General features: G+C 42.4%; 1 protein-coding gene across 1 annotated transcript in view; it reads left to right on the forward strand.

The window, feature by feature from the left end:
• Positions 1 to 22,929, forward strand: part of TG (thyroglobulin) — a 160,122-nt gene that overhangs the window by 14,114 nt on the left and 123,079 nt on the right. Inside the window, exons 9-19 of the mRNA XM_063327567.1 lie at positions 1,418 to 2,482; positions 3,672 to 4,259; positions 7,080 to 7,322; positions 7,669 to 7,806; positions 9,417 to 9,494; positions 9,949 to 10,061; positions 10,741 to 10,852; positions 12,490 to 12,690; positions 16,641 to 16,850; positions 19,075 to 19,229; positions 19,560 to 19,716. Of these exons, the coding sequence (XP_063183637.1) occupies positions 1,418 to 2,482; positions 3,672 to 4,259; positions 7,080 to 7,322; positions 7,669 to 7,806; positions 9,417 to 9,494; positions 9,949 to 10,061; positions 10,741 to 10,852; positions 12,490 to 12,690; positions 16,641 to 16,850; positions 19,075 to 19,229; positions 19,560 to 19,716 (3,060 nt within the window). The remainder of the gene's footprint in view (positions 1 to 1,417; positions 2,483 to 3,671; positions 4,260 to 7,079; positions 7,323 to 7,668; positions 7,807 to 9,416; positions 9,495 to 9,948; positions 10,062 to 10,740; positions 10,853 to 12,489; positions 12,691 to 16,640; positions 16,851 to 19,074; positions 19,230 to 19,559; positions 19,717 to 22,929) is intronic.

The raw sequence follows: 22,929 nt of genomic DNA on the forward strand, positions 1-22,929 counted from the left end.
CTGCAGGGGGGTTGGACTGGATGACCTTTAAAGGTCCCTTCCAACCCAACACATTCTATGATTCTACGATATCCTCCTGCAGGCGGGAGAGGCCACAAACTGGAGGCTGAACCCAGATCATCGTGTTCAGCACTCCCCTATGGAGTCATCTTCCAGGGATTTTGCCTAATTACCTTTTAACCTTTCATCCTTCCTAGCATCCTCTTGCGATAAATTTTGTGATCATAAGTATGTGCTCCACTTCTGGACCATTCTAATTCCCGTACTGTGAAAAATATTGGGTAATGTCTATTGTGAATGATGTGGAGAATTCTGTTTTTTAAAAACCTTTATCATATTTTTTTGGTCTAAGCAGAGTAGTCTTTCCTACTGGAAAAGCTGCTTTGTCCTCAAAGTATTTTTGCATCCCTTCTCTATATTTCTGCTACTTTTCCATCCCTTCTCTATAGTTCTGCCACTTTTCAAGGAAAGGTAACCGTGTGGCACATGATTCAAGCTGCTGTGTGCATTCCAAAGATCCAGTCAGTGCCATCATCATCCTGTCTGTTTGGTTCTCAGTGTCTTTATACCTACCAAGTCTTTCCTGTTTTGATGTCTTTTAAGCCTTAAGCTGACATTTTCAGTGATGTGTTGCATCCCAACTCAAAGCCATTGCTGTCTGTGTTTGAATGTACAGATGGGGGTGGATGCAGATGACATAGCTTGGCCTGGGATGCGGGTGGCCAGGGCCACTGTTGGTACCCTCAGTACCCTGACATTTGACTATTTTTGTTGAAATTTTGTATTTTTTTTTCCTTTAGAGCTCAGTTGTTTATGCCATCTGGTCCTTAGCACTCCATTGCTACTAGTTCTAACAATTTGCTTTCAAACCTCTTGTAATAAACACTTCACTATGAAACTGAAGATCTAGGTAGGAAGCTTCCGTAAATTCCTCATTAGTGGGCATTGGTTGAAGTAACTTTCTGTTTTTCTGCAGTCTGTTTCTCTTTCTTAGATTCACATATTATGCCTGGATCATTGGAGGTTTGCATGAGAAACAGGCATCCTACCAGAGTGTTAATGTATTTGAAAAAGACTTTATATATCCTTTCAACCCTCGGAACAGGAATGAGGATTTACATTGGGACACAATAGAACCAGAAAAGACCACAGGGCAGACAACTCGGACGTCATGAAGGAATGTCTCCTTTCACTCTGTATCTTGACTGGAGAAGCTTCTTTATTAGACTGTATTCAGCAATGGCTCAAATTTCCTTAACAATGTACATGATGCATAGTTGAGGAACTAGAGACAGGTTAAACTACACTTTTATGCATTTTCTGCTGAGACTGATTGAAAGATAGCCATGGAGTTACAGGTTTTGGAGGCTCCAAAATTTGATTTTATTTATTTATTTATTTTTAAATCTTTGTCTAGGTGAAGAAATAGCATGCATCTCTGAGAGACGACGGGCCTTGTCAAGGATCTTTTATGGCCCTGCTGGGTACTTCAGTCAGGCTGATTTGTTTTCCACACCAGATATGCAGTTGGAAAAAATAGCTGGCTTCTCAAAACCCTGCCCTCCCTCCTTCAAGGAGCTGTTTCTGGACTCTGGATTGTCATCCCCAGTTGCACAAAGCCCGTACGCCAGCCAAATTTCTGGGCTAGAAACCACCCTGAGTGAAGCCATCACGGGGATGTTCCCATCAAGGGAACTGGCTCAAGTGGCACTGCAATTTAGTACCAATCCAAAGCGTTTCCAAGAAAATCTCTTTGGAGGAAGGTTCTTGAAGAATTTGATCCAGTTTAACTTCACAGGGGCACTTGGCACTAGTGGGAAATACAGCATCAGACAATTTTTCCCACAGGAGGATGTGGCGGAGAGGGATAACAATTCCAGCCTTCTGGAATCAGCTGAGGCATTGTCATTGGAGGTATCACAGGGGAGCTCCATTTTGAATAAACCTCTTGTAGGCAGCTTTGGCCGCACAATAACTCTACAGGACAATCAGAATATGATGAAATTCCTTTCCTCTGTCCTGGAATTACCAGAATTCTTTACTTTTCTTCAACAAGTGATTTCTGTCCCCAAAAGCGTTGCTGAAGATTTAGGTGAAGTGGTGAAATTAGCATTGGGATCCGAAGGCTGTGATGAGTTGCCAAAGGGCCTGTTTGTTCCAACATGCACCAAGGAAGGGAGGTATGAGGAAGTTCAGTGCTATGCAGGAGAGTGCTGGTGTTTGGACACTTCAGGTAAGGAAGTTCCAGGCTCAAGAGTTCAAGGCAAACGTCCAAGGTGTCCCAGTGATTGTGAGAAGCAAAGGAGAAACCTGCAAAACTTGAAGCAAACTCTGCCTGCGGGATCAGATCTTTTTATTCCCTCATGTACCGAGGATGGGGACTTTCTGCCACTCCAGTGTTACGGGACGAATTGCTTCTGTGTTGATTTGGATGGCAAGACTATTCCAGGAATAAGGGGAAAAGCTGGAAAGCCGATGCAATGTAAGTCCTAGAGACTGGGAATTTAAAAATGCTTCCTTATTGTGTTGGAATTTCATGATTCTTTCTTCATATCTGATTATATCTGAAATGTATGGATGATATATATGGAGAGGGATTCAAAGGCTAATACGTTTCTCATAAAGGTCATGCATCAGGCCTGAAAAGTGAGTTGCAAATGATTTGCCAGCCACCAATTTGCCATCGCAACTTGCTTATAGACTATCAACTGCCTCATCTTGTCCAGCTATTAATGGACAAAGGAAGAAGGAAGAACATTGGCTAGGGATATTTGGCTTTCAGGTTTCTGTGAACTGAAAATGGCACATCAAAAGGGGGAACAGACCAAGAGAAGAGCCTGCTTCTCATGTTGGAAGGAGTAGCAGGGTATCCAGCAGATGACAGTGGGTACACAGTGAAGGAGGTCCTTTGAATAGCAGTTTGCAGAAGTAGCGGGGAATTTATCACAATGATCTCAATTGGTAGGGGATTAATATCTAGCAACCCATCTGTAGTTCAATCAAAAATAAACAGGTTCATAATTCTCTGGCGCTCAAAAGGAGATGAGCTCCTGTATTTGCTATGTTTGTAGAGCTGCTTGGTGGCAAAATGAAATTTGGCTCTGGAGATGGCAGGAAAGGCTTCCAAAACAAACTCACCCCAGCATTTTGAAGGATGGTATTTTCATACTCAGCTGCAATCTCCAGTAGAGAATAGGAAGAGAGGACAACAGAATCTGAAAATTATGGTCCAAGAGGAAATAAAATCAGTGTTATCCTGCTGTTCACATGGTTGTTTTTGCAGGGATTGGCTGAATAAGAATTAACTGCCAGATGATCAAGTGTATCTGAAAATACCTAGTTGGTGTGAATAGATTCAGGAAGGCATTTAGTGGCATCAAACACCTATCCCCACACCCCCAGTAAGAACTATAGGCACCTAATGTGCTCAGATGTATTCAAAAATTATAGCTATCTGCATCTTTCAGTGCTCACGTGCCTTTGGAAATCCTCCCCTGGTGCAGCACAGGAGATTAAGAGCATTGGGCCTCTTAATAACAGGCCTTAATAACAGCGCTGGGATAAAGGACCAAGTTTTAGTAATGGTGTTTATTGTACTAGCGGGGTGAGGGGTACTGTATATCTTCAGTGCGTTCATAAGACGGTGCTCTGCATGTTTTTCTTTTCCCCAGGCCCAAGTGCTTGCCAAGTAACAGCTGGTCAGGAGTATCTAAAGGCTGTGAAACTCCTGTTGTCAGGTCCAAGCGGTATGTCTCAGCTCTCCAGTGTTTACCTCCCGCAGTGCGACGCGGATGGGGCCTGGAGGCAGGTGCAGTGCAGCGGCCCTCCTGAGCAAGCCTTTGAGTGGTACGAAAGGTGGATCGCAGAGAACAATGAGAGCAAAACCCTGCCCATTGCTGATCTGTTAAGCATCATAACTGGATATAAAGAGGTGTCTTCCAAAGGCTTTTCAGCTTTTATTAAAGCTTTGTTTGAGGCTGGGCACCAGAATATCTTCCCAGCATTCACCACATATTCCTCCTTCACTGATCTCCCACCTGAAGTGCTGGAAGGAAACGCGACCTATGCATCAGAGAACATTTTACTGGATCCATATACGTTCTGGCAGCTTCTGAATGAGCAGTTGACCTATTACCCAGGACCATACACTGATTTCAGCGCTCCATTAAGCCACTTTGAACTTCGTAATTGTTGGTGTGTTGATAGCAAAGGAGAAGAGCTGCAAGGAACAAAGGCAGAAGTGAACCAGGTCCCAGCATGTAAGTAACAGAATTTCTGGCACATAAGTAGCAGCTTCTGGTCTTTTCTTTTATGCCGCAAGAGGAAAGTCTCAGGAGGACTACAAGGATGTCGTGAGGTTATGCAGGGAGAAAATTAGAAGGACCAAAGCCTAATTAGAACTTAATCTGGCTACTGCTGTAAATGACAATAAAAAATGTTTCTATTAATACATCATCAAAAAAGGAGAGCTAAAGAGAATCTTCATTCCTTATTGGATGCATAGTAACAAACACACATTGGATGCATGGTGACAAGGGAAACAGTGACAAAGGTTGAGGAAAAGGTTGAGGTGCCTAATGCCTTCTTCACCTCAGTCTTTCATAGTAAGGCCATTGTTCTTGGGGTACTCAGCCCCCTGAGCTGGATGGCATGGGTGGGGAGCAGAATGAAGTCCCCATAATCCAAGAGGAAATGGTTAGTAACCTGATACACCACTTAGATGCACACAAGTCTATGGGGCCAGATGAGACCTCCACACAAGGGTACTGAGGGAGATGGTGGAAGTGCTCACCAAGCCACTTTCCTTCATTTATCAGCATCCCTGGCTAACTGGGGAGGTCCCAGTTGACTGGAGGCTAGCAAATGTGACACCCATCTACAGGAAGGGGTGGAAAGAGGATCTGGGGAACTACAGGCCTGTCATTTTGACATTGGTGCTGGGGAAAGTTATGGAGCAGGTCATCTTGAGTGCCATCACACAAGGCACGTGTGATGGCACACACACAGGACAACCAGGAGATCAGGCCCAGTCAGCATGGATTTATGAAAGGCAGGTCCTGCTTGACAAACCTGATGTCCTTCTATGACAAGGTGACCCACTTAGTGGACGAGGGAAAGGCTGTGGATGTTGTCTACGTAGTAAAGCCTTTGATTCTCCTGGAGCAACTGGCTGCTCATATTTTGAATAAGCGTACGTTTCACTGGGTAAACTGACTGGACGGCAGGGCCCAGAGAGTGGTGGTGAATGGACTTAAATCCAGTTGGTGGCCGGTCACAAGTGGCGTTACCCAGGGCTCAGTATTGGGCCAGTTCTGTTTAATACCTTTATCAATGATCTGGATGAGAGGATCAAGTGAATCCTCAGTAATTTTGCAGATGACACCAAGTTGGGTGGGAGTGTTGATCTGCTTGAGGGTAGGAAGGGAGGGATCTGGACAGGCTGGATTGATGAGCTGAGGCCAAGGGGATGAGGTTCAATCAGGCCAAGTGCAGGGTCCTGCACTTGGGTCACAACAACCTCATGCAGTGTTACAAGCTTGGGGAAGAGTGGGTGGAGAGCTTCCCAGGGGAAAAGGACCTGGGTGTGTTGGTTGACAACTGGCTGAATAGGAGCCAGCAGTGTGCCCAGGTGGTGGCTAAGAAGGCCAACAGCATCCTGGCCTGTATCAGAAGTAGTGTGGCCAGCAGGACTAGGGAAGTGATTGTCACCCTGTACTTTGCACCAGTGAGGCCCCATCTCAAGTAATTTGTCCAGTTTTGGGCCCCTCACTACCCGAAAGACACTGAGGTGCTGGAGCATGTTCAGAGAAGGGCAACAAAGCTGATGAGGGGTCTGGAGAACAAGTCTGATGAGGAGCAGCTGAGGGAGCTGAGATTGTTCAGCCTGGAGAAAAGGAGGCTGAGGGGAGACCTTCTCTCTCTCTACAACTACCTGAAAGGAGGGTGTAGCCAGGTGGGGGTTGGTCTCTTCTCCCAAGTGACAGGAGATAGGACAAGAGGAAATGGCCTCAAGTTGTGCCAGGGGAGGTTTAGATTGGATATTAAGAAAAATTTCTTCTCCAAAAGGGTTGTCAAGCATTGGAAAGGGCTGCCTGGTGAAGCGGTGGAGTCGCCATCCCTGGAGGTATTTAAAAGACAGGTAGATGTAGTGCTTAGCAACATGGTTTAGTGGTGAATTTGGCAGTGCTAGGTTAACGGTCAGATTTGATCTTAAAGATCCTTTCCAACCATAACGATTCTATGATTCTATGACTTTCAAGAATGCCTTCGAGTGAGACAAGAGGAATTTTCTTTGCTGTTTCTCACTACCCAGTCAAGAGTAACAGATATCCCCTAGCAGTCACCAGGAGAAGAGTGAGGCCACCACTGTAGTTTGGTAAGCCCTCTGTTTAGACAACTCCAGCAAAGCTGTTGGGTCCTCTTTGGAGTTAGTCCAGAAGATGACCTGTATTATGAATGTAGACACTAAAAACATTATTTCCAGTAATTTTCTGGCCAGGATGAAGAGACAGGACAATGAATGGCAAATTTCCAAATGGGCTAGGCATGCTGGAGATGCCAGTCCTGTGGACAAATGGGGAATAAAGGGGGCAAAGCAGATTAGCAGAGAGTTATTTCAGTGGAGAAGCTTTCACTGAGCTGGTTTGGTGTGTTGAACTGCCATATCTCAGTCAGTAGATGTACAGACAGGACAGGCCAAGTGTCAGCTGCCACTCTGGACCCAAGGGATATACCTTCAATTTCCTTTCTCGCACTTTTTTCTGATTATCCACTTTTTTTTATGACAGTGACTGAGGGACAGTTCTGTAGAGACATATAACTCCATTTGTTGACCAAAGATGAGGAGGTAGCTTAAAATTATTAAAGCTTTGGCCCAAGATTTAGAGAATGTTTGGGTGATTCCTGGTACTCTGGGACTTTTGTGGCTATATAGCTAAGCATTGATAAATCTTGTTTGCTTGCTTTGTTAAGCAACTCAAAATCGAGTAAGTGCAGGAAGAAACAGAAGATGCTAATTAAGAGACCAGTTACTTTTCACATTTAAATGAAAGGCACTAAAATACCCTCTGGTTCTACAGGTCCTGGTATGTGTGAAGGTATAAAGCAGGAAGCCATGAAATTTATGGAGGAGGCAGAGCAGCTCATCTTAGCATCGAATAGTTCCCACTTCCCTTTTGGAGAAAGCTTCTTGATGGCAAAGGGGATACAGCTTACAGACAATGACCTCCTACGTTCTGCTCGGCCCTATGAGTCAGAGGTGGTGGTCTCTGAAAAGCTGTTATCGGGCAGTGACTATGCTCTCCAGCTGGCTGCACAGTCAGGTAGGTGAAGGAGAGACGCAAAGCTTAATTAAGTGTATTAATGCCCAGGGTCTGTGCAAGAGTATGCTACGTCACATTCAACTTTGCTGAAAAACAGGTGCAACTTGGTAAGTATCATTAATCAGTGTAATTAACCTGCCAACCCAAGAGTTAATTTCAGTTGTCTTCTATGCATGGTCTCATGCATATATAAGATCTGGACACCTACTAGCCTTAATGTACTTTCAGCCTTTGTTAATGTCCCTTCTAAAGTGCAGGGAGCAATCAGGTGTTTACAAACATGTGCATTTAAAAGATCTCTTTTTAGTTTAGCCACTAGTATCTTTCTTTTACTTATCTTTTATAGTCTTGCGTTTCTACTGGCGGAGTCGCTTTACTTCAAAACGTTCTGCTGGGGAAGCAACACGGTTGGGATTTCTCCCTTACATCCCACAGTGTGATGGCCTGGGAAACTGGGAGCCAACTCAGTGCTATGAGAGCACAGGTGAGCAATTGCTAACAAGATACTCTGGGCTGTCTGAACAAAGAAAAGCTAAGCAGAATTCTAATAAAAAAGATGGAAAAACCTGTACTCTTGTAGCCAAACTGGAGAGAGGTGAAGTCATCTACAAGATCGGTGGAAAATTGACTGGAGTGAGGGACTTAAGTGGCATAGAATCATAGAATCATTTAGGTTGGAAAAGACCCTTGGGATCATCGAGTCCAACCATCAACTCCACTCTACAAAGTTCTCCCTTACACCTTATCCCTTAACACCACATCTAAACGAGTCTTAAACACATCCAGGGATGGTGACTCCACCACCTCCCTGGGCAGCCTATTCCAGTGTCTGACCACTCTTTCCGTGAAGAATTTTTTCCTAATGTCCAGCCTAAACCTACCCTGCTGCAGCTTGAACCCATTCCCTCTTGTTCTATCACTAATGACCTGTGAGAAGAGAGCAGCACCAACCTCTCTACAGTGTCCTTTCAAGCAGTTGTAGAGAGCGATGAGGTCTCCCCTCAGCCTCCTCTTCCTCAAACTAAACAGTCCCAGCTCCTTCAATAGCTCCTCATAAGATTTATTCTCCAGGCCCTTCACCAGCTTCGTTGCCCTCCTCTTCACTCGCTCCAGCACCTCGATATCTCTCTGGTATTGAGGTGCCCAGAACTGGACACAAGACTCAAGGTGTGGTCTCACCAGTGCTGAGTACAGGGGGACAATCACCTCCCTCCTTCTGCTGGTCACACTGTTTCTAATACAAGCCAGGATGCCATTGGCTTTCTTGGCCACCTGGGCACACTGCTGGCTCATGTTCAGCCGCTTGTCAATTAGAACCCCCCCCCAGGTCCTTTTCTGCCGGGCAGCTCTCCAGCCACACTTGCCCAAGCCTGTAGCGATGCATGGGGTTGTTGTGGCCCAAGTGCAGGACCTGGCACTTGGCCTTGTTGAAGCTCATACTGTTAGCATTGGCCCATCGGTCCAATCTATCCAAGTCTCTCTGTAGAGCCTCCCTATCCTCATGCAGATCAACACTCCCGCTCAGCTTCGTGTCATCTGCAAACTTGCTGATGATACACTCTATGTCCTTATCAAGGTCATCAATAAAGATGTTGAACACAAATGGTCCCAACATTGAGCCCTGAGGGACACCACTTGTGACCAGCCGCCAGCTGGATTTAAGTCCATTGACCACCACTCTTTGGGACCGCCCATCCAGCCAGTGCAGCAGCTCAATGCGGGGTTGCTTGCTGATAGCAGTGTTCCTCAGGGGTCAGTTCAGGGGCTGTTATTGATCAATGCCTTCATTAATGACCAGGATGATAAGATGGAGTGCAGTCTCAGCAAGCATGTGGATGATACCAAATTGGTGGGAGTAGTTGATACACTGCTGGATAGGGCTGCGATGGGAGAGTCTCACCAGAGCTGCTACATTTCCATTCTCACCACTGCTCGCAGCTGTGGTCTGCTTATCTCTGGATAGAAGAGTTAACGGTGAGTTAGATTTACTGACCACTTTCTATAGTGGTGCTGGGGGTGAAAGTCTTCCCAGTACGTAACAAAGCATACTGCAGTACGACATCCAAAATAAAGCTGTTTTTCTTCCCTGGCCAGGTCACTGCTGGTGTGTGGATGAGAGAGGACGTTATGTCATGGACTCCTTGGTCTCACGCTCGGCGGAACTTCCCAAATGTCAGTTGGTTTTCTTCCTAAATGTTTGTCTTTGTCTGTTCTCAAAAATTTTAATATTTATTGAAAATTCTAGTATGATATGCATGAAGCAAGGTTTATTTCTAACCATTGCAAGAAACAAAAAAGGAATTTTATGCTTGTTTTTCTAATTCATTTAATTTCACTATGTGTGATTTTTTGGCTTGCATGATTTGAGAATAGACCCTCTAATGTTGATGGCCCTGCTTAAGCAGGGGGGTTGGACCAGGTGTCCAGCCAGGTGTCTCTAGAGGTCCCTTCCAACCTCAACCATCCTGTGGTTATCAAACACCGATGAGGAATTCCCCACCTGAGGCTGTAGCAGAGCCTAAAGGAGATGGGCTGTGCGAAGGAGCTGGGGATGTACCTCTGTCTCTAGCTTAGGTTTGAGATCTTGATTTTATTTTAACATGCATGTGTGTTTTCCCTCTTACAGGCCAGACATCATGTCAGCGATCTCGAACCAATGCCTTAATTTCCAGCTGGAGACAGAGCGGTTCAAAGCTGGGCGCCTCCACAGCAGATCTATTCGTTCCCTACTGCCTTGAGGTGATTTAACGTGATTGAGGGAGGAAGAAACAAAACCCCCCCAGTTTAGCTTACACCACGCCAAAGGCCCGTACAGTTTCAGTCTATGATCCTCAAGTATTCCTTGTACATTCCTATTCACCTGAAAGAAAACTAACAGCAGGTGTTGCCCTGCATGAGGCAGAATTTAAATAGCTTTGAGATGAAGACTGCGAATAGGAAGCTCTATCTCTGCTTACACTAGCCTCCTTCAGGGTGGCTCTGCCTAGTCCTTTCGCAGGGCTGTGCTTAAAGGCACAACTTAATTGATATCTGGGGGGCTTTCTTCATGACCTGTGGGAGAATGTGAGGACAAGAGGGAGCTGGATGCAGGCATCCCAGAACAGGGTCCGTGATGTTCTCGAAACATGGTAGTGAGCAGGATAGAGTACTGAGATGGGCAAGGAACAGAAATTTTAGACCAAGATTATACCTTATTTCAATGGGCTTTTAGTCTGTGTACTGCTTCTCTCAGGGCCTGGTCTGTGTATTAAATTAGGTAGACTGTGTTTTAATATTTTGTTTCTTTTCAATGATGTGATGTATTAATGGACAAATGTAAATATAATCAAATATCTTAGCCAGCCTTTGGGGTATGGATTGTGGTGTGTCTGTATTAAAACACATTGCTCTGCAATGACATGGAACTGATTCTTTGTAGACTGGAGAATACGCTGTGCTACAGAGATCCGACGCAGATATTTGGTGTGTAGATCCTGTGTCAGGAGAAGTACTCCAGCGTGGCAGCAAAGATTTGGATGGCAATCCTGAGTGTGAGTAATGCTTTACCCACCGCCCGTGCTGCCAGTGGCAATGCCTCATGCTTTGCAGGATACGTACTTTCCTTTTCAGAACAATGCCCGTGAAAACACGGGGGGCTTACAGTTTAATTCCACACTGATATGGTACATACAAGCACATCAACATTGAAAGAGTACCTGAAAATAGTTATCCTTTCCTTTCATAACACCAGAAATAAATAAGTCTAGACAAACACATGAAGAGGCTTCCATACATTTTTGTGCCTTCTGTTTCTTATCACCATAGAAAATTCTTTGGGCTCGTGGATGAGTTTTCTAAGGCTGTGAATCCTGAACTACGGGAACTGGGCCACAGGCAGTCAGTGAGTCCATTTTACCTGGTCCACAACTGCTCCACAGAACGCAGTTAGGTCTATAATACCTTTGTATTATCTTCAAATAAAGACAGAGAACTGTAGAGGTCTCACAGGAGATGGTTGATCTAAAAAGTTGAAGCATCTGTCCCTGCTCGTAGGAATTGGGATGCCCTATTGGAGCCCATGCCCTGGTTCTGCTCCTCTGCACATTACAGGCAGCCCAAGAGCCTACAGTTCTGCTGTGCTTGTTTCTTCAGTTCTTTAGCTAGTGATTTTCTGTTTGCCATTTCCCATAGGAAATCTGTTTTCTCCTGCACTCCTGTGCAACCTGCTCTAAGATGACCCTGCTCTGGCAGGGGGGTTGGACTAGATGATCTCCAGAGGTCCCTTCCAACCCCTATCATTCTACGATTCTATGACATCTGCAACAGAGCAGATAATTACTCAAGAGAGGATAGTCAGTTAGATGGTACTTTCATCTGACCCAAGCAAGTCTTCTTTCTTTTTCTTACATATGGGCTAATGATAGAAGTCTATGGAGATGTACAACAGGCCTGATGGGGGATAAGTAACTGCACGTTCACCGAGGAATTAGCTGTGTAAAGGTTTGATACACAGGTTTACAAACTTACTCTACTTGCAGATGAACAAAATTAGTAAAAATCAATTTTGTCTCAAGTTCAAATTGAACTTTTTGGATCTTCTTGTGTGGTTCCACACACTCATGTCCCTGGTTTTTTTTCTTTATGGGAGACCATAAATGTTGCTGTTTCAGGATTGGGTTTTCTTTCCGGTATTGAAGGTATAAAACTGGGACATTTTGACTATTTTAAAATGTGACAATCATATTATTATGTTTAAAATGACCTTGCTCAAGAATTCTTACTAAAAGCATTTTTTAAAATTTAAAATACCAAAATCTAAATGATACACTATCAAATCTATTGCCAAAAAATATGTAAATGCAAAATAAATATCAGTATTTTTTCAACTATTTTATTGATGTGAACCCATATAACTTGCACTTTAATCTTTAGAAAAAAATGTGGTGTTTCTGGAGGAAATAAAATTCCCTGTTTCTATAATGATTCAAATTATTTATGATTTCATGATCACTTGTCTTTCTTCCTTCTAGTAAAACATGTTCTATGTTTTATTTTCTATGCTTTCATTTTCTAATGAAAGCATTGCTGTTAAAGTCTCTAGGACAACAATGTACATTAATATATTTAATTTCTGCAGATAATCAGTTTATTGTCTTATGTATCTTGCAATGAATTTCTCTCTTTAAAGGTCCTAGTTTCTGTAATATGTTGAAGTCTAAAACTAGTTTACGAGAAGCTGGCAAAGGCTACATCCCACAGTGTGAAGGGGACAATGGGACTTTCTCACCCATGCAGTGCAGCCAGGATGAAGGGAGCTGCTGGTGCATCTTTGACAATGGAGAAGAGGTGCCAGGGACGCGAGTAAGCGGAGGAAGACCTGCATGTGCAAGTGAGTTCCTGCTTGAGGCTCTTTGCTGCTGAGCAAATCCAGCTCTGGAACTTGACCTACATCCTAACTTTTTCCAGTACTTAGGCATATTTAATCTTTGTTCAGACATTTGTAGGGACTTTTGCTCGAGCAGTTTGCTTTGCGTTATAGCAGATTTCAGACATACCTGGGCACAATGTCCAGTTTTTTCCAAGTGCTTTGTCAAGGAGAAAGGGAAAGGATCTTTGATTTTTGCCTTATTCATAAAATTGGTTAAATCAAAGCTAGAAAGTCAATCTGAACAGCTTGCTGCAAACTTGAACCTTTTCCAGCCTGAGCTGGCTCTGGGATTAAAATCCATTCAACTGACTAAAATAAAATTTGAAAAATGTATGCTTCTGCTATTCCTATTCTTGGCTTGTGACCAGAGTTGTGAAAAGGATGTGCCAAAACGCTACATATTCACAGAGTATTTCCTGCATGACCAGAACTGTGAAGCACTGGAATTCACTCATGGTTTCCAGTAAGATGTCCAAATGGGAGGCATTTGGATAAATTTAATTTGCAGTGGTCTTTGTACATCTCCCCATCATTGAAGTGAAGCAAAACAAACTAAACTTTCTACAAGGCTATGCTCCAAAGTGTAATGATTAGTGGAAACTAGAGATGTAAAAAGAAAACCTTAAACTAGTGCCTGCAGGACACTACTGTTTCCATAGTTCTTTTGGTTTGTTTTTTTCTAAAGGAGAGCTGTTGGTAGATTTAGGAAGATGAGACCACATGGTAAGAGATTGCTTCAGTTTCCTCTTGTGATTCTGCTATATAAAGAGGAACACGTGGTCACCAACCAAATACCTGATTGTGTCAGCCCCACGGGCTGTAAGGCATTTTAATAGATTAGGTAGCTCCTCAACCAGCTTGGAAATCATCACCAACGTCATTTTCTTTGAACTGTCTTGTACCAATAGAGAGCTATGCGGGTGGGATTTTAGGAGAAGCCACAGGGACATGCCAGGGTTGTATCTGCCCTGTGCGCACTGTGGAGTTGTGTGGAGATGCCCAACCAAGCTCTGAAGAGATGAGCTCCAGAGCTAAGGTGGCATAGCCATGTGAACGTAGCAGCCCAATACAGGTTTCAAGCTCTTCAGAGAAGCGGAGCTGATCAGTCTAGCAATTACAGTGCTGCTGCCATCCTGCTTTCAGTTCATGGGCTAGTATCTCTGTGGGTCATGGGGCTATGTGATATTTATTTTGTTTGGGCCTGCTGGAGGAACTTAGTGTGTGACACCTGGCACTCAGCAGTATGGATTGACGTTCCCATAGACTCCGAAGGTGAGTAGGGAAGAGTGGAAGTGTTTCTAGTAGGCCAGAGAAAAGTCAGAACTAGTTGTAAATGTTAAGTCTTTGATATCTCTTTCTCTCTGTGAAAGCTCATTTTCTGGATTTCCCCCTAAATTCCAAGGGAATGTATGGAATATGTTCTAAGGAGGTGTGCCCCGAGATATGCCTTTAAGATGTTTTTACATTTTTCGTGCACATCTGATGTTTCTTGGGATCCTGTAATGCTCTACTTTTTCTAGAGGAAATAGTGACTGAATGATTAATAACCTTTCTTTTTTAAATGACTGAGCTGAGAGAGACAACTGCTCTGGAAATATAGTGGAAACCTGGCTTTACTGAAAGCTATCTGTTACTTTCTGCATAGAAATACCATCGAAATAATCTTTAATGATTTTCCTGGATTTTGAAATAGCAATGGAACTTTTTCATGCTAAACAACTTGGTTAATGTGTAAGAATAAAGACACAAAAGTTATTTTTCCCCTCAGTCTATCCAGCCTTAAACCTCTAGTCCTGGGAACTGCTAATAATTGTTCAGGAAAAAGGGAAGGGAGTACTGTCTCACTGTCTTGGAGATCTTGTCTATCAGCAAAAGAAGCTGTTGTGGTGAGGAAAATATGATAAATTTCTCCAGCAACATCAGAACAGACAGCTGTAAACAGCAAGTAATAACTTCACAGTGCCCAGTGCGTGCAATGAGGTTTTCATTAGCTTAATCATTTCCATCAGAGGTAGAATCCAACTCTTTCTAGTTAACATGCACCAGAGAGATGATGCCAAGTATCCTATCAGTCCTCACGCGCGTGGCCCATCCTCATGCCCGTTTTCCACAGCTCTAAGTGGAGATAGAGGAGAGAAAGCCTTCCAGAGAAGGTCCTGGGGAGAGCAGTTTCCTTATGGAAATCTTTAGAAACAGCTATGACAGAAGTGTCAGTATTCAACTGGATTCTGATTCACTCCTACAGGACTGAGAAACTGGGGCAGAAATCAAAGAACGAAGAAATGGTGCAGGCTTGATAACGATAGTAAATGAGGTGACATCTGTAGAGGGATAAACGAGCAAATTACTGATTGTCATCTGAAACCTGTGAACCACACCAGGAAACCGTCCATCACTTATGTTTTGGGGGGGCAGTTATTTCCCTAGTTCGCACACCAACTCTCATTGCAACAAACAGTAAAAGACTGTAGCAGCATATGGCCGAGACTGGATTTGACTTTCTGGGTCTAGGAATGTATTAGAGCAATAAAGAGACCACAAACTGATTTTTAAATACTTTGTATAAAGAGATATTAACATAATTTACACATAATGGTGGATGTAGTTTACATTGTTCAGGATAAGTATTACCATTTCTTTTACAGTGATATCTTTTGGTCCTAAATCTCAGGAGGCTTATTAAAAGTTTGTTACGCGAGGATGCCAGGTTTCCACCTTGTCTGAAAAAGAGGGTGGATAGAGAGTCAATGAGTGAAGAGGAGCAATGTCGTGGCCCCATTTGTGGAGTTATTGCAGAAAAGATGCTATAAAGGAGAATTGGAAACAGAAACAAATTCAGAGACAGATATGAAAGCCTTTTATTTTGGCCTTGAAATGATCAGGGTTGGAAAACAAAGATGTACTGTGCACACTGGATCCCAGATTCATCCTGCAATGTTTAAGCTTTAACTGAAGTGGCTGCTAAGTTAAGGAATTAATCTTGATATCTCCATCAGAAGGGGAGAGAGAAGCTGCTCAGACTTGAACCGTCAGCAGTCTTTGCCTTCCTCCAGTGACTAGGGAGATTGGGACTGATCTGAGCATTGGTATTTGGAAAATGATCTATACATACAGCAAGTGAATTCTATGATATAAGAACAGCTTTTTCTTCATATTTATTTGTGAGTGAGGAAGTTGTTTTTTTCTTCTATGAATTGCAGCTCTAGAACTCGGAAGTGTTTAATTATAACTAGATGTATTCAGTAATTAGGCTGGGATTTGGCTAATATTGAGTGAAGCGTTTGGTTTGCACTGATTAGTAGAAATTAATTATCATTGTAGTTAGTCAGCTATAAAAGTCTGTTACAGTGGGCTAGGGTTCAAATGACTGTATGGATGCCAAGTGAGTTGATAGCGTAAACTTTGTGCTACGACTCCAAAGCTGTATACTACAGTTAAGGACCTGCTGGGTCACCAGAAGCATCCTGGTGCTGTTGAAGACACCATAGTCATGAGCTCCTGATCTTAAAATTTTCAAATTCCACTCTAAAGGGAATTGAGAGTTTTTTTTTTCAACTCTGCCTATTTCCAGTGGCTATCTTTTGTAAAGGTTTGTTCTGCTGATGATTAGAAACCTCCTTCTCATTTCCTTCTTAAATTTATTCATGACTGTTTTAAACTTATCTGTTCTTATAAATCGTGCGCGTAGTTTCCTGGACCCAATGAATCACCCATCAAAGTCAATATGTGTCTTTTCATCAGCTTTAATAAACCGCACCATGCTGACATCAGACCAGATCCAAGTCGAGATGAGTGGGACATGCACAGTGTCCTGTATAGGTTTTCTCTGTTGGTGTGAGGGTTATGAGGAATTTTACTAGAAGTGCTTCATAGCGTGCCACTAATATATTCCCTTTCTCATGTCCCTAAAGGTCCACAGTGTGCTCTGCCATTCGGTACCTCATCTGTTCTCAACGGAGCTGTATTTTGCGAAAACATTTCTGAGCAAGCTTCAAGCATTCAGCAGTGCTGGCTGGTGTGTCGCCAGGGCTTCCACAGCTCCTCGCCCAGCACGTCGTTTCAGTGTGATATGCAACAACGTCGATGGGTCTCGGCTGTCCCGCTCTACCAGGCCTGCCAGAGTATGTCTGAAATGCCTTGGGGTGGGAAGGGCACAGAGCAATGTAAATAGATGTACAAAAATGCTCTTTCATCATGAAGCTACCGTGTGAATGACAATAATAAGACGCAACACTTCTATGGGAGTTGCTAAATTAAGGTGCAGTAGATTAGCCCTGTCTTCTGCCATCTTCTGTCTCTTGGCTGGCTCCTATAGCAGAAAATCCTGCTTTTCTGTAATAATATAACTATAAATAGTTATTCAATCTATATGCAGATTCTACTTTGCAAGTTAAAAGATGCTGGCACCGTGAAGTGATTCTGATGGAACCACTTAATCCTGGAGGAACAGATGAGCGCCAGATGTTTGAATTTGGCAGAACTTGACTGTTTATTTGCATAATCAAGTCACTGTTACTTCTGCATCTTTTTGCAGCAGTCTGTTCTTTACGGTTATTGTTATCTTTGTAGGCTGACTTGTGGTTATTTTTCAAGCCATTTTTCTTTCAAGGAAAAAAATGGCACTTTAAATCTTGAAAGAATCAGTTGTCTCTTAAGAGATCATGTAATTGGATATTAATGTTGGCCTTTTCAGAGAGAGATACGTTCTGATCAAAATGGCAATTTGTGGCAGTGCTGAACTTTGAGAAATGCAGATCTTGATGCCAGATGTGCACCTATTCTTCATCTCCAGAATGGGTTAAACCATTCTGGAGACCTCCATATTGTGGCATTTCCAGTTTGTACCCCAGGTCTTCTATTCCAAATGGAAGTTATTTTAAACTTTAAATTTCAGACTGAGACTTTTGTCTGTCTGTAATCACATTTGCTAGGTCTTTGTAACATGTTATGAAGTAACTTTCATGTTTGCCTGATGGCAGTTGAATAACTGTTTATAAGGACAGAGGGGAGCGTGTGTCAATCTGAATTCAAGCTGCCTTTTAATGTGAGCTCAGGACTTCCCACAGTACTTTCTGTTAGAAATAGAGCTTGGTTTTAAGGAGCGAGAAAAAAATCCCAACACATCTGAAGGCGATTGAATAAACTTCCTGATAATGGAGAATTCACCACAGAAGAGTGTGTGATAATTACCCACACTCTTAAAAATCTTATTTCCTCTTCCCTACATGTACACTTAGAGCTTGTGGTGAAGTCGGCTCTTAACTACTCTCTGATAAACTAAACAGATAGAAGGCTTTGTGCCTTGCAGGAAGAAGGAGGCTTTTATGTCCTTCAGTCCCTCCGACCATTCTTCTTGGATGCTCTCCAGGCTTTCCCATGCTCATTTTGGGGGTGAGGGGCAGGGAATTGTGCTCCAGGAGTGACACTTGTACCTGATTTAGCAAAGGTCTGTAGGGGAAGTGAATGAAGGAGGGCTCTGCTGCTTCTCCAAGCTGGTGGGATAAGGGCCATCTCCATTTGGAGGTGCAATGACAGCATGACCACTGTGCTGAATCTGAGGTAGCAAACTCTCTGTGAAGCCTGAGGTCGGCATAACTCCAGTGGAGCCAAGAAACTTGCACCTTTTTTTTTTGGCCAAAAACTGGATAAATTGATTTTCATTTTGTGACTGATGAGCTCATGGGCTTCTCATCAATTTGTGTGATTTGCATCACTTTGATTTGCTATCAAAGGATTGGAATGCCCTTGTCCACGTCAACACCATTATTATGCCACCAAATTTATTCTCTCTTAAAACTTAATTCCCAGTTAATTTGACAAGCTAGGTTTCTGAAAGCCCATTTGAATTAGTATTAATTGCTTTAATCATTTATTTCCTTTTTTAATAGGAGTCCTTTCATGATTGTGTCTGAGAGAAGCGGAGGTTGACAGGTCAATAATTCCTGTCTTCCTGTTTCTTTTTTAAGTATTGGCATAACGTCAGCTTTCATCTAGTTCTCTGGAAATTCCTATCTGCCAAGTCTTACAAAAAGTCATTAATGATCCAGATTGTTTCTTATCCTTCTGTGAGTTAGTGCTCCAGTGTAAAATATATCTTTATTATTGCATAACTGCATCACCTGGCTTTGTCCCTAATGCACAACATATATATTTATCAAGCATGTCTCTTGCTGCTTATTTGTAACTACTGACAACGCTGCTGCTTCCACCTAGAAATGGGGGGATGCTATTGATGCAAGATCAAAATGCCAAATCAATGTTGTCTTTTCTCAAAGTAACTTTGAAAGTTGGTTTCTGCATAAGATAATGAGGCTACTAAATGTCCTTTCTACTTATCTTTTTTAGAGCCCCAATCATTTCAGACAGTCCAAGCTCAAACACACTTTCAATTACTACTGCCTCCTGAGAAGACTTGTAGTTCTGACTACTCTGGATTACTCCAGGCATTCCAGATCTTTATTTTAGATGAATTGAAGGCTCGTGGTTTATGTCATCTCCAGGTAATTTCAAATCCTTTTTCTCTGTTGGTGGTTTTTTTTTTTTGTTTGGTGGTGTGTTTTGTTTTTGGTTTTTTTTGTATTAAAAAAAAAAAAAGGTGAGATACAAAGTAGAAATATTTATTAAAAATATATTTTGATGGAAGAGAACCCTTAGACTATTCTAACAGTGAGTAAATCACCTGCTAAAATTATCTTTTCCTACTTCTGTTTTTATGGGCCCTTTTGAAAATGTCACCTTGAGCATAGCACAGTGCAGTTGAGTAGGGAAAGGCAAGGACTAGAAGGTTCTCAGGTTGACTAACCGTGGTTTCATTTAATTTTAAATTCGAGGTAAATGCGTTTGGAAATACCGGCTCTCTTTCTGTCTGTGATGATTCCACTGTCTATGTTGAATGCCTGAGCGTGGACCGCCTCGGGGTGAACGTCACGTGGAGGACTCAGCTGGAAAACATCCCCGCAACTTCTCTCCCTGACTTACATGATGTTGGTGAGTTGCTTTTTTTCCCTCTGATATTTCTGTGAATTAAACCAGCTTTGTTTTTAATTGTTTTGCTTCCCTGTGTCTGCTCTTAGAAAGCACTAGCAAAGTACTATAAATACTCACTGAAAATGTCTTTATAACACTGGAGTTGTGTTTTTGAGCTTATGGTGTTGATATATTTCTCTTTTCAGGCCGTGACTGCACAGTGGAAAGGAACTATAACTGAATGTTTCTTTCAGATAGGACTGTCTCTCCCAGCTTCCTTAACTGAGATTAAAAATTACTTTATTGGGCATGAGCTGAACTGTCCCAGATGTTAATTTCCATTGGACAGGTCCTCAGTGGTGGAAAAGATTGTGTTTCCTTACTTGGTTGGACTCAGAAACACAATTCACACATTGCCAAAAATATAACTAGTTTCTTCCAAGTTGTGGTTTGGTTTTTTTTTTTTTTTTCTCCTTTCTTTCATTTTCCCCTTTTTCTATTTATTACATTACCTTTGACACTAAAGAATAACCCTTACCTCAGACATCCTAGAGTAATTTTGCAGAGACCACTGACTGGCAGATCTTTCCTGTGGTTTCCAAGCAGGTTAGGGATGGTGTAAGGAACTTCTTTCAAAGCAGCCAGTATTTCCCTTTAAAATAAAAGATGTAAAAGACATATCCCAAGTTCAAATGCCCTGTGAGCCACCTTTTCTTCAGTTTTACTGCTTTGCAATGGTGTTCCCAGCACTAAATATAAATAACTGCCTGCACGTGTCCTTTCCTCTAACTTTTGGACTTGGAGACGTGTGCCCTACAGCAGTTTTTGCCTGATCAGAGCTGAATCCAAAAGCCTTCAAGCTGCAGACATTGGCTGCAGTGGTCGTGCGGTTCATGTCTTTACAGCCTCTTTATGTTTACATCCGTTCAGTTGCTCCAGAGCCATGAATATTCAAGCAGTTTGCAGGAGGTGGACCAAAGTATAAGTGTGTTTGGTTTTACATTAAACTTTACTTTTGAAAGTGTTCCACTTTGAGAGCATTATGTTTTTGACCCTCTCCATGCCATAATTTCCCTGTAGTACTAAAATTGCTTTTCTGGGAATGGCCATATGGTTTCATAAGTGGCAGAGCAGAACCTGCCTTCTGTATGCTCTTGGCACCATCAACTTGCATTACCTTCTAGAGCAGCTTTGAGTCTTTCTGTTTGAGGTGTTTGCTGGTGTATTTACACAGAGTGAGAAAAATGGGTCTCTGATTTGAAAATTGACATTACTAAAATAGCTTTGTTCCTCTCAGTTTCTTTACAGGTAAATGAGAAGTCTTGCTGCTTTTTCTTTTTTTTTTTTTTTTCCCCTCCTGTGAAGTATCTCAGAAAAGAATTGCTAAACAGGAGTGCAGAGTGCATATGTTCCCAACGGAGAGCCTCAAATCTAACTAACTCATGAATGCTTCATTACTTTTTTTTTTTTTCTTCCAGATATTTTTATGTACTAAATTCCAAGGCTATAGGAGGGTCACATTTAGTGATAGTGTTAAGAACTTTTCAACACAGGAAAACATCTTAGACCAAAGGAAATTCAACAGACCTAGTTAGGTTCTTACTGGTTTGGTTGTTTGCTTCTTTTCTACATGGGAATTCCCTCCAGCTGTCATGTCAAGGTTATTTTTAATTCTGCTACAGCTAGTCACTAGATGATTTGGAAGGATATTTGCTTGAATAAAAGGCTAATCTGCTTATTCCTGCTTTCAATTATAAGACAAGTTCTGGCAAAACATTTGCAAAGTGTTGGTTATGTGGCGATCTCCAATTACTTACTCGTGACCTAAGTATCATTTTGGCCTGGGGCTGAACAAAACTAAGTGCTATTTTGTTGATTATAGTATGTGTCAGAGCAGCAGGATAGGTTGCTGAAAGCTGGAGGGAACAGAGCACTGAGAATACAAGGACAAAGCTGTCAGCTTTAATGTGAGGTCCATTCGCTTTAGCCCTTAAGTGTAAAAACCTTGTGTCCCTCCTCTGCAAAGGGGGAAACAACATCTACACCACAGCAGTTGGTTACAGACCAAAGTTCAGCAAGAGGGGGCACCTATGCTTTAGGTGTTAAAGGTCTAGGATGATCTTTCAGAAAAAGCATCGTACGTCTGTGTTTGCTTCATCACGAGCAGGAGGGCAGCTCTGCGTCACCAGAGCCTCGTACCTGGCTGTGAAATTTTCTCCTCCCACAATTTAAAAGCTGCCCGTGGGCTACAGTGCAAAGTCAGGGAACTTGCCACGTGAGAAGGCAGTGATACCCTCCGCTATTTGCCTTGGACGTGTCAGTCACAAATACTAATCTTTGTACAGCGTGTGAGTTGTAACATTCCTCACGCTGTCTTCATGTATATAACACCCTCCCTGTGAAAATTCAACGTCCAAGGTCATTAGTGTAGTTGCAAAACTCAAAGTATATAGGGTGCAGGACTTCCCGTTTGCTGGGTTACTGGGCTGCTCATCACCTGTAGCTACCAGAGGCCCTTGTCTTGCAAATTTGGACCAGAAAACCACATCAACATTTAATTCAATGCCATAAAGCCAGCAAGGGTGAACAGAACAGGAGGGCAAACAAAATTCACTGGGAATGCTGTTCTTGTAGTATTTCTGGTCCAGCCAAACTGTGTAATTCGTTCTTGAATGAGCACTGAAAATTGTCCTTGTACAGGTCATCGGAAGGGAAGCTGCCTGGGCAAGTAAGAATATAGAGAGTAGGAAATGTACTCACTGTTTTCTGGCTTTAAACACCAGCTTCAGCGATTGTGAAGAGTGTGTCTCTTGCATAGGCGCTTATGTTGGCTATCAGTAGTGTGATGGAAGGTGATTATTATATTGCTACAGGTGCTGGCCTTCAGAAACAAACCAACAAAATGCTGAAAAAGAAGCAAACGATATCCATTGGAAAAAAAAAAAGCAATGAATTTAATCTGAAAATCAGGTAATCCTGGTTTTCATCTGCTGAATTTTTGTATCTCAGAAATCGAATTTTGTTCTCTGATGCTTTAGTTCTTGAATATGACATTTTTTTTGTTGTGGTATTCTTGCTGTTTCTTTAGCAGCTCTACATATATTGAGATCAGTACTTTAATCTGATAGGACACTGTACACATTTATTCTTGTCTGCTGTTTGTTAACATGTTGTATTTCTGTATGTTTTTAACTTAAAGTTCATCAGTTTCTGTGTGGTTATCCATTACTATAT

The sequence above is a fragment of the Chroicocephalus ridibundus genome, chromosome 2 (assembly GCF_963924245.1).
Source record: "Chroicocephalus ridibundus chromosome 2, bChrRid1.1, whole genome shotgun sequence".
Taxonomy (NCBI): domain Eukaryota; kingdom Metazoa; phylum Chordata; class Aves; order Charadriiformes; family Laridae; genus Chroicocephalus; species Chroicocephalus ridibundus.